At 39.2% G+C, this 12,148-nt stretch overlaps 1 protein-coding gene across 2 annotated transcripts in view; it reads right to left on the bottom strand.

Moving 5' to 3' along the window:
- The window catches only part of RSF1 (remodeling and spacing factor 1), a 60,282-nt gene continuing 48,134 nt past the window's right edge, over nucleotides 1-12,148 (bottom strand). For both annotated transcript variants that reach the window (XM_085066498.1, XM_085066508.1), the window contains exons 11-16: nucleotides 11,443-11,549; nucleotides 8,415-8,482; nucleotides 7,087-7,294; nucleotides 5,151-5,374; nucleotides 3,059-3,250; nucleotides 1-1,290 (exon numbers count right to left, since the gene is read on the bottom strand). In XM_085066498.1, the coding sequence (XP_084922624.1) occupies nucleotides 716-1,290; nucleotides 3,059-3,250; nucleotides 5,151-5,374; nucleotides 7,087-7,294; nucleotides 8,415-8,482; nucleotides 11,443-11,549 (1,374 nt within the window). In that variant the 3' untranslated portion in view covers nucleotides 1-715. The remainder of the gene's footprint in view (nucleotides 1,291-3,058; nucleotides 3,251-5,150; nucleotides 5,375-7,086; nucleotides 7,295-8,414; nucleotides 8,483-11,442; nucleotides 11,550-12,148) is intronic.

The following is a 12,148-nucleotide window of genomic DNA, read 5'->3' as shown; positions in this document are numbered from 1 at the left end:
TGTACAAACACTTTAAAGGATGTTTATTAGGAAAGTCTGCAAGTCATAATGGATAGCAGAGTTCTTGTTTATGGTACCTTCTTGGCCTCTAATAATTGTTTGCCTCCAGTATTAAAATCAAACTGCTTCCATGAAGGTGATTACTAAAATGAGCTATGGTATGTTAACCTACAACTCACAAAATGCGACAGTACAGACATTAATTTTGCTTTTAACTGTCTGTTAAGTTGTAATCTAAGTTGTGAACATTTAAATATAATATATATCTCATATGAAAAAGCTAAAGCACAAGTGCTTCCGCACCACCCCCCTCCCGTCCCCCCACCCCTTGAGCCAAACCCACCCCAGTTCCGGTTTGGGCCCTGTCTGATTTGGAATGCTTTCTTAGGCCACCCATTTCCACAAATTTCTATGCACTCAGGAAATATAAAGTCAAAAATATACAAATCTCTTGTTGTTATAAGGTTTTTGTGAGTGAAATTACCCAGGACCATGGACTTGGAAGGAGAAGGGGGGTAAGAGAGGGAATTTACAGCAATTCATCTTCAAAGTTCAAAACTGGTCACTTCACAGAAAGACTGCAGGACTGGTGAAATTCTTGCTTCTAGAAAGTGATACTGTAGTGGAGAATTTTCTAGGAAAAATAAAACAGCTTTTAATAACTGGCCCGCTGGTATGAGCTACCGTGGAATAAATTAGCACAAAAATGGAAGTCTTATAACTGTTCACTGTTACAGACGTAATCAACAAGGTCAGTCACTCTCAAAAGTTCATCTTCATCTTCCTCCGGCCCTACTGCTTCCTGCCCACTCCCTGTCCCATTGGGCGCCAGGCTGGCGCTGGCTGTGCTGTCCTTGGGGGTCTGGGTCTTCTCGCTTGGCTTGCCAATCAAGTTCTCAATGGTTTTCCCCGGGCTCTGTCCGTTGGTGGAAGGCAAGTCCACCAGGCTGTAGTCCAAAGGGCTCTCCACTTTCCCTACGTTATCAAAGTCATCTTCGTCGTCACTCTCTATCCGGTAGCAGTGCTTCTTGGGGTTGTCTTGGGGGGCTTGTGCTGCTGGCAGCTTATCTGCAGGAGCAGGGGTTGCTGCGTCGTCGTTCGCGTTCTCGCAGGTATCTTCCTCGTCCGTCTCGATTCGATTCAGGCGTTTGCGGACAGGCTTCCCTTCCTCCTCCTCATCCTCTCCTTCTTCCTCGGAATAGTCGTCTGTACTTCGCCGACGTTTTCGAATCAATCGCTTTGACTCCTTTGTGGATTCATCATCTTCGGAGTTCTTAGATGTGTAGCTCTCTGGAAGAAGCAGCAGACTTAGAGCCATTAGCAAATCTCAGTGCAACATTTACACTTCATTTTTCATCTTTCACACTCATTAACAAGCCAGCTCTCTCTCTCTCAGCGCACACATTTCTGTCTCCTTCCCCAGGTTCCCCAGCCAAGACAAAAACACTTGCATTCTTTTCACTTTGCAAATAAACTTCCAATGTAGCAAGTGTCAACCATTTATACATATTCTGTTTCCAATCTGAGGAGTACCAGAGGCTTTGGAAGTAGGTGTGTTCTTCCCTACAACTGGTAACTCCATACTGTGAATAATGCAGAACTGCACCCCTCATCTCACAGTATGCACTTTATTTGCACCCTGACAGAAACTGAGAACCCAAATAATGGCTGCCCTATCACAAAATTCATACATATACACACACACACACACTGAGTGCTGTACTACACCCCTGCCACCCCCAAATTATATACCACTTCTTCTAAAGTAAAGGAGTGTTGCCTGTCACTGGAAGTTTGCTGCTCTTTAATGGGAGGTTTGTTTTTTCAGCAAACTGGAATATTGCCTGCACACTGACAGCCTTTACACTGATCTTTGGATGGTTTTGGTGAGAACAGATGGAAACTGAAAAATCAAATGGCAAACATAGTTTGTTGTCTCTGTGATTTCCACTAAAAATCATGTGAATTTTTGTTTTAAAGGGTATTATTTAATGTAGGTTCAAGTTGACAAGAGACTGTCAGTGTTTCTCTATTTTAAAGTAATTACAACTCCAGTAACGCTGTTACATATTTATGATATACTGTGGTAACTGTGGGAGAGTGTTGGAAAGGTGCTAAACGGTGCTGATTTTAATACATTGAAAACCAGTACCAAAAATACTTGAGGAAATGGAATTTCAGGAAGAAAAGATAATGTCAATCAAGGAATGTTTAAATGCTTTCCTGGTGCTGGCAGGAAAAGGCCACCATAAAGCGGATTCCTGGGAACAGGCTGTATTGAAGATCACGTTTTTGAGATACTACACACTTGGATCACGTACTTGTTTCCCTTCACAGAAGATGATAAACTAACACTGTAATCTCAGGACAGCCCTTCCTAAACCGAGGCACAAAGGCTGTCATGTACTGCTCATTTTCTGAGGAAGCCTAGCATGCACTGCAGTCTGCACCGCTCAGCATTAGGAAAGCTGGACCTAAGGTCTCATAAGCTGGGCACCCACAGTCCAAGGCACCCACAGTCCAAAGCACCCAAAGCTGGTGATTTGTTTTGTAAAAGCTAATTAATTAAAAAACACAAAGCACACCAATCACTCACAGTGTGACTGACATTACTGAGAAGGGCTTCCTGTGCACTTTACACAGCTCCTTAAAAAAGGAGACAAGTCTGAACCACCAGCAAAAACACAGCCAGGGCACCAGAGGCAATGCCCTTCCTCTTACATAAGAGAATCTTTAAAGGCTCGTGGGTCACCATTGTGACCTCTTAACAGAAAAGTGGTGAAATAGTTGCATTAGTGCCAGTTTTGGAATCCCAACATTCTGTCCTAGGCGCAGTAAATTCATACCTGGAAGCAAGAATTAGAGACAATCATGACTTTGAGAAATGACTCAGTGCATCATGAAGTACCAGTGGGCCATTTCAGTAGGAAACAGATTCTGAGAAACATCAAGGAACTCTAGGAAGACAATTCTCTGAAATCTTGGAAGTATATAGCTTTCCCCTCGTGCTAATGCTGACATAGACCAGCTCCCGGAAATGCTGGGCTGTTTATTTTACCTTCACTATCTGAAGTGGAGAGCCTGCGTTTATGAACTCTTCTCAACTCCTTCCCATATCGGACACTTTTCTGTGAGCCATCACTTTCTGAATCTTCCTTATAATTAACTTGTCTCTTCTGATTCCGTCTTGATCTTCTCCTCCTAGTTTCCAGGTAATCATCATCACTGTAATCTGTGTAATCACCACTCTCTGTACAGAACAAAACAGTGACGTGAATTATTCCACCAAAGCAAAACTGCCTCACAAATTTAGATAAGTTTCCTAGTTTAAATAGTTTTCCTTATGGTGTTTTTGTTGTGTCTACTGGTGTCAAAGATGTCTCAACAATTCCTGACAGTAGAAACAACCTTACTGAATTGTAGTTGATGGTGCATGTTACCAGTACCTCAGGAGAGTATGTTCTGCTTTTGAAATTTAAATAAATTGCACTCTACTAGAAGACTTTTAGGAAAAGGTATATGAAAAACTACTGACAAGATGAAACTCCAAGATCTGAGCTACATAAGTTAACAACAAAAATCAGTTTCACCCAATGGTAAGTTTGCTTAAAACTTACAGAAACCATACAGAAGAAACTTACCATCAATCACAGTTCTTCCTGCACCAGTCTACTGCAGCTAGTGTCTTCAAAAATTAAATTTATTTACATCAGTTGTGAATAGCCTCAAATCAACTTCAGCTGCTTGTCACTGAGTTATGCCAGAACAATCATCCCAAGACACATTTCTATAAAAGTCACATACTGTTCCTAAGTTAGTGATTGACAGGAATCACAGATCAAAGTGGCATCCTCTTTACTTCTTAAAATATCAGACAATCAGAGCAAGTCAGTAAGAACACCAGCATAAGAAAGAAATTCCATCTCTGCAGACTGAAACCAAAGCCACTCGCAGGCACCTGATTTCCTTAGGTCAAAACAGGCTTAAAGCAGAATCCCAAAGGACAATAATGAGGGTAAGAGAGAAACAGAAAGATTATACTTTTAGATATATATGGAATGATACTGTAATCAGTTGATTTTGTCACAGATGTGTGTCCACCAGGAAAAAAACAGTTGCTCCTGTGCATTATAGAAGAGATTAGCAATCTCTTTAGACTTCTGCCAGTATCTTCATTGGTAATAGCTTATGATTAGTGCATTGAGGACAGGGAGACAGCAACTGCTCTAACCACTCATATAGTTGTCTTCATCTGTCCATGCATGAACCCTCTCCTTCTGGAAATCAGTACTCCAAAACATTCATCATCTGTACTCTAGACAGACAGATAAAAACTGGAAAGATAACACACACTGCAGCAAGTTAACACTCCAGTATAGTTAGAACCTTAACTTCACAATAAGAAAAAATAAGTGCTCGTGTGTATGGTAGTTTCTAGTCTATGTCTCCAATGAAGCAGAAACAAGGAGGACAGTCTTCAAAGATGCTGATCACAGAAAGGTAAAATATTGTACAGGTACTATTCTCACACCTCAAACAGTGCCAACAAAAAATGAAGTGGTTGAAGGACAAGTAGAATAAAGTGAATTATTTGGTTCTCCTGTGATGCAAGAGTCTCCAGTTACCAAAGATTTTAAGGATAATTTTAGGAGAGAGAGATTCAAGGTGTTATTCTTTGCTTTCAAGCCTCCTAGAAAACAGAATGCCATACAACTGAAGTTTTCTTCCATAAAAGTGAGGGAAAACGTTTCTTTCAGAATCTTTTTCATGGGTGTGTTCAGAAGGTCTTCTAGTAGCTATAAAGAAGCATATTTTTGTCTCCATCCTCTTTCCTGTAATCAATCATGTGCCAAACAGGAGAGGTACAGAGGTAGCTGCAACTATCCACAAAGGTGGTCTCTAGAATCATAGCACAAGCATTTATTTAAATACATAATTACCTAGAAATGCCAAGAACCTAGTGCTCAGTACCAATTTCCTGAAAAATACTGACAGCAGAACAAGTAGCAAAGTTCTTTGCAACAAAGATGACATCTGACTTGACCAAAGCAAGCAAACAGGTTAATGTCAGTCACAACACAAACTCAGATTTTCACTCTTCCTCTCTTCAGCACAGAGTATTTCATATATCTAAGACTGCTTATACTCACCAGACTCTCTGCTTGAATTGTCCTCAGAATCTTCATCTTCATCATCTTCAGAGTATTTTTTCTTGACTGTTTTCCTTCGTAACCGCCTGCTTTGCCTCATGGGCCTGGAGAGGTGTCGCCTGGATATGCGGGCGCAGAACTCGGAGTCACTGTCCTCATTTGATGGTGGGTCATCTTCACTTTCATCCAGATTTTCCTCTGATATAACAAACTCATCCTGAGATCTGTTCAAAGGAAAACCCCAGACAACAGAGATAGGTACCAAAACCAAAGGATTGAAATAGTACTCGTATTTCACAAGCAAGTGATAAGCATCGTATTACACAAAAGGAAAAAGAGAGCACAAATCTTATAATGAGCAGCAAAGACCCAGAGAGAGCAAGCTGCCATCACTGACATGGGGTTTCAGTTGTGTATTTGGAATATAGCTCTACAGTGCATGACATGACACAGCAGCCTAGAACAGCAGATGGATATAAACACTGTCAAACCAACACTGCAGGTGGCATTAACACAGGACAGATTCTAGAGCATTCATGTGGTTCACTGCAATGTAATGTCTGCATAGCAGAAACTGTGGAGGGAAAAAAACATGTTCTAGCATGTTCTAGCAAAGGTGACCTTTCCTTCACAAACCCAGCACTGTCCCACACAATTTCTGAGAATTAGAATATCGTCTTAATACAAAAATATGGCTCTAAAGCAAAATATGCACCTCACCACCTTATAAACTTGTAACATTCCCATGATTTCAAGTGAGCCAGGGCTTTTTAAAAAACTATTGGGGACTGAAGGTACACAGTCGCATTTGGCTGCCATCAGAATATAAATTCCAGTCTAAGATCCAGAAGGCCCTAAGCAGAGGACGGAATTGAAAATGCATAAGCACACTTTAATAGATCAATGCACTATTAATTCTGTGACACTTCCACAAGCGACACTCATTGATTGGAAATTTCCAGCACATGTAGCTCAATTATTCAGGGTGCCAATGAAACGTCCTCAGCATGGTCACAGGTGAAAAACACAGCTCAAAATTTGCATCTATCTTGTACAGATTTTCCATGTACTTAGTAAATTGACTCAGTGATTGGTGTAAAGGTTTAAATGCTGCTGGTAAAGAGCCTACAGCCTCATGCTTTATTATGTTGCTTCACTGAGGCATAAAGTTCATCTAAAATTATCAATTTTTTTAACATCAGTAATTACACAGACTGAATGATGAGAAATTCTGTGGAAAGTGAGTTTCAGTTAGCCAGAGCAATATTCATTTAGAGTTTAAAGCTTCATGTGACTCATACTTGTTTTCTACAGTACAAGCCACTTCTTTGACTGTTTTCAAACCCTAGAGAGCAGCAATCAAAAAATTATTTCAGAATCTGCCTGTCAAGTTCTGTATGCTCTAAATTAAAATTTTCCTCTTCGATATTTCTAAATTACAATCAGGCAAAAAAAATCTCACAAAATAGGAATTTTCAACTCTTACTTTTAAAAGGAAACAACCAGCCTCATTTTAGCTGCATTTTAAAGGATTTCTGCTTGACAGTCATATCAGCCAGAGAACTGAGTCCACCTGACTCCTTCAATAACAGAAGCCTGTAGTGAGGCCTCAAACATCCCAGTAACATTACCAGAATGTGTTATGCTTCAAACAGAGATGGGATGATGTGAGCACATGGATCCAGAGTGCAGTTTTCCCAGTACAATGACATTGCCCTAGGCCAGGAGGACCCCATGGTAGCGGGTTTGGAACTGGGTGATCTTTAAGGTCCCTTTCAACCCAAACCATTCTATCATTCTGAAACTTTTACTGGCACTATGCAGTGCCATTCCAGCACTGGGAACATGCTCCTGATGATCATTTCAGGGGCACTGCAGAGTCACAGAAGCCTGTAGAGGCCAGTGACTTGTGGTGGAAGTTAAATTGCAGACCTACCCATCACTGATCTTGAATTCATCCTCACTCTCCTCTTCATCCATGTTACTGTCACTATCCAAGTCATTTAGTCGCCGTCGTTTCTTGCGTCGTGCTGCAGCAGCCCTTTGTGGTCGCTTGTTTTCCTTCCTTTCTTCTTCTAGGATTGTGGAAATATCTTTTCCACGGTGACCTGTGATATTTGACATGTCTTTGCCTCTGCCAATGCCTGAATTCAGTAACAAAGGGGAAACAACAGCAAGTTTATTTTCTTGTTTAAAACTTTCTACAGATCTTTCTTGCACGTGCCTCACTTCAGTTTATTTTCTGTAGAGCAGAATATTGCTTTGTCAAGCAAGACTCTGTCCTGAGTCTTGTTCCTGACACACACAGCCCAGCTGTGGTCACTTGGAAATACTGAGGTCTATGCAGAAGGTCACGGTTAAGTGTCAGCATTCTGATGCTCAACCCCAACCCACATTATTACCACACTAGTGCCTTTTGAGAGGGCAATTATCAGAAAATACACTCTTTTCATAATGCTGAATATCCTTCTTGGGAAATGAAGTGTTTGAGTTGCTGTTTGGTCAGGAAGTAGAGTTTTTAAAAAGCTGCTTTAGTGTTGAGACTTGGTTATGTTTACTGTAATGAACTTTGTGTTACACACCCACAGACACACGATTTTCAGATTGTCTGTGTACATCCATGAGCTGCTGAGAAATGGTGAGCATATGGAGTTGCCACAGGCCAAACAACTGAGAGACAATGCTTCATGGCCCTTTTCTCCAGGCAAGTTAAGGGGATGCAGAAGCACAAATCCACCTCCATCCCTCAGATGATATCTGTTTTGGTCCCACATTGCCTTAACAGGCAACAAAGAACAGAATTTCACTTTACTCAGGTTCAGTTGAGAAGTGTTTATAGAGCTGGATTAATATGGTTAAGACAACATGCGTGTACATAGTCTTTAGGGGGTCCAGTTGCAGACCAGTTTGTGAGCTCTCTTTTTACAGAGGACAAATGTCAATAGAGCTGCTGCCATCCAATCTCAAATTCAAAACTTACTCATTACATATATAAAAATCTGTACAGGCTGAATTTACCTATCAACTTTTACTGATTTTCTGACATGTTTCAGCAGCATGGGATGGCCATTCCTATGGGAAATTATTTAGTTCACATCCAAAAACAGAGCAGTAAAAAAACCCTGGCAAACTACAAAGAATACGGGGTGAGAATTGTATTTGTTGCTTCTCACATGAAAATAAATTTGGTCTCCATTTTCTTATCACCAAAGATTGTTGGTGTGATTGTTTCACAATGCAAAACAAGTAACATCAAAAACATACCTCCTCCATCAGCCTCCTTGATATCATCTTCAATTGCCTCATCAATTGCCTCATCAAATTCATCAAACCTAAAAAGAACAGCTTTCATTTACCACTTCGAACTGAACCTTAATTACATTGTTATGAAAACATACCTCAAAATCTGAAGACATTACATTGCACAGACAGTGGGTTGGATACATAATAAATTAACTAAGATAATGGGCAAGATTTTTTTTTAATGGCTGTTTTATTATCAAAGTTGTGTTTTGTGTTTCTATTTGCTAGCAGATTATTTACTGTTGCCTGCCTTACTTCTGAGTTTTATGAACAGAAATCCCCTTCCATTTTACACATGCCTCTGAATTTAACAATATATAATCTGAAAGTTCTTCAAAATAGTTTCAGTGGCATTTTTACACAAAGTATTAGTCATTTTTTCCACAACTTTTATCAGTTGAGATTAGCTCTACCAATCTTCGTAACAGCCTTTCTGAGAATCATCTATTAAACTCAATGTAAAATTCTTTATTCTGTCACATTTTCCTTCCAACCTGATTTCACATAGCTGCTTTTCACTCTTAAAGCTCGTGATACTTTATGGATCTGCAACATTCTAAGCTGAACAGATAAAATAAAATAAAACACAGAGTACAATGTTCCTCGTAAATCTACATAACTAAGTTGTAATGCAATGTTACATAACTAAATAGGACAATCAAAAGCGAAGTATTTGAGTGTGCTCGTCCTACAACAGCTTTCATAAAACTGCATAAATCTCTGCACCCTGAGTAACTCATTTAAAGGAAACAGGAAACTAAAGAAAAAAGATCCAATCCTTTCAGTTTGTTTCTTCAGTTACGAATTCAAATTCCATAAAAAAGGATCGTTACCTGTTCCAACAAATAGATGTCTTGAGCCCCAACATGCAAAAGTACAAATTTTATTAACTATATAGAAAAGACATTTTATTTAGATGCAAATCTTGCTTCTCATTTTTAAAGAAGTTAATTTTTTGCATTTTTTCCAGATACAGACAGCTAACAATTGGACAGTACATTCCTTAAAGATTCCATTTCTCAGTCATGAAAGAAAGATTAGTTATATTTACCTTGATCCTCCAAAGGAACCTCCAGCAGTACAAGAAAATAATACATCTAATATTTTATTCTGTATTCCAACAGTATGCATAAAACACTTTCTCCTTTAAAAATAAAGTGATGGACTTTTGATATCTTTATATTCCTTAAGAACAACTGCATGCCACATTCAAGGCAGCTTTACCCAGCAAAGAAATAATTCTGAAATTATTCCATCAGTAAGATTAGTTCCACATTACTCAAACACCATTTTCCCTCCATACAGCTAAAAAAAAAAAATCCTTTAAAATGTGAGAAATCACTTAATGCTTTCAAACTACTGCTAACAAATAACCTGAGTTCAGCCATGAGCTGACAGCTGCTTCTACATTAGGTGTAATGGAACATAATTTCTTCTGCTGCTGCTTTATTTATGACACAGGTTTTTGCTAACTTGCTCACGAGAGGACTCAACAGATGACTCAGGTGATACAAAGGGATTATGTATCTTTTAGAGAATCTGGAAGCTCTGCAATACAGAGCTGTTTGTAAGTGGAGTAAGACTTTTAGCATTTATTTTTCCCTTGCTGACACAACTTTCAGTGACACCAGTGGAACTTCTCCGCAGACATAAATCTGACACAATGATACATGTAATATTTTCACCATCTCAAACTTATATGTATGATGCAATCTGTAAGAAGGAATACCACTTTTTTTCAGAGGACTGATTTTTCTGGAACATTACTTTCAATAAAAATTTACTGTCTTTGCACAAAATGGGTCCTCCTAAAGTCATGCCACACACCCTAGAGGCAAGGGCTTTTTTATTCCTGCTCAGATGCTGCCTGACATGTCATTAATGTAATAGCAAATCTATGTAATCTTGCCTGTAGCATAGCATTCCCGACAGGAATACTTAATTTCCCAAAGCAGCAATGACATTTTCATTAGTGTGACTTCTGTTCATACAAAAAGTTACCAAAAATCAACAGCTAAGCAAGGTCAGACTGAGTGTTCTGACAAGGCTGGAAAACCCAGAATACACAAATGCCATTCCTCTCCTCAGCAGCAAAGCCAGATTGATTGTAAATTCAATGATGGTTATTGTTGTAAAGTTTGCTATTCTAGTATTGGAATGTTCTAATTTTTGATGATAAAGGTCTACATTAAGCAATTACTGGAAAGGTAGAGGGTTTTTCTAATATTCCTAATGCATCTGGGACAAACACCCACAATCTCTCAGGCAGCCACACTCTTTTCAAATCCCAAGGTCATTCTACTTGCCTGGGGGACTGAAGAAGATACAGAGTGTCTCAAGGTATTATTTAGGAAGCAGTTTATAGAAACAACTCAGTAATACACTGAGAACAAAAGTTATTATTAAGATCACACTGAATTTTGGAAACCTTAGTGACCTATTCTACTTTCAGAATGCAGAGAGTCTAAATATCTTGGCACTTTCATTTACTAGTTGTATTTTTGTCATAATTTCTCTAAAGAGTTACAGATTTCTCTGAAGAGCTACATTTTTAGATGTACTTTCTGAAAATTACATTGTAAGTTTCATGCCCCTTTCATGTAAGGAAGGTCTGAGGTGGGGAAGAAGAAGAGAGCAATGAATTGAAGGCCTTTAGACACGAGCAGAAGTCTCCTTTGCAAGAAAAGGAGAGTTTTGATTCACTTACTTTAACTCATTCCAGAAACTGCACTAATGCCAAAACCTTCCAGTAATTCCTGAACAAAACACCATATACATTTTCACTTTTTTTATGCATCATGCCTTCACTATAATACCTCATGCTCTCACAACCACCAAGCACAACCAGTATTCAGAGGAAAGAACACAGACCCTTTGGTGGGCTTCTCTTTCAAATGTAAAAGTTTACATTTGTAATGTAAAAGAAGTGGTGGGATGATTCAGAAAGAAAACAACAGTATGACCTTTCCTATTTAAACAAGCTGCTGACCTGTAGCTTATGCACTTTCGGGTCCTGGTAGATCTCCTTTCCAGTTTTGATTTGGGCTTTTTGGAATCTTTCTTCTTTTCTTCCTGACCTTCAGGTATTTCTGGCTCCTGTTCAGATAAGACAGAAGTGTCAAAAAGCTTTATCTCCTCCCTCCCTCTGCACCCATTATGCCTGAACTCATGTGATGCAGATTATTCATTCCATCTAGGACACTCATATGCCAAACACAGCACATTTTAACTTCTAATATACTGACTTACTACAGCAGTTCAGGTGAATTTGCACATTTTGCCCTTCCCATCTACCTAACTTTCCGAACACAGAGTTTAAGGGTTCAGGCTATTGGATCATTGTGCTCATGCTGCAATGCTGAGATCATGTCTCAGGTGATACTCCCAGGACTAGTAGATGTGGCAGCTGAATAAACTGTGGTCACCATCTTTACATAGTGAGCACAGTGATACCTTTACACAGTGCAGTTTCAATAAAGTTTCATACAGATTAGTTTTATTATATTGTTTACAAGTTATTAACTTAAAAGTAATCCACCCCCAGGCTGCACTTTTCAAGTATTTGCCCTGAGCCATAGACTCTTTTGCAAGTTTGTAAAATATGTTATCCTTATTCTGTTATCCAGAGACAGGGAGAAAAAGTTTGCCTTGTTACAGCCAGGCAGAGTGGAAAGTCTGTGTTTGAAATGAACAAA

The sequence above is a fragment of the Lichenostomus cassidix genome, chromosome 1, assembly GCF_008360975.1.
Source record: "Lichenostomus cassidix isolate B80296 chromosome 1, HeHo_3.0, whole genome shotgun sequence".
In the NCBI taxonomy this organism is placed as follows: Eukaryota; Metazoa; Chordata; class Aves; order Passeriformes; family Meliphagidae; genus Lichenostomus; species Lichenostomus cassidix.
This window is presented reverse-complemented; position numbering and strand designations above follow the sequence as displayed.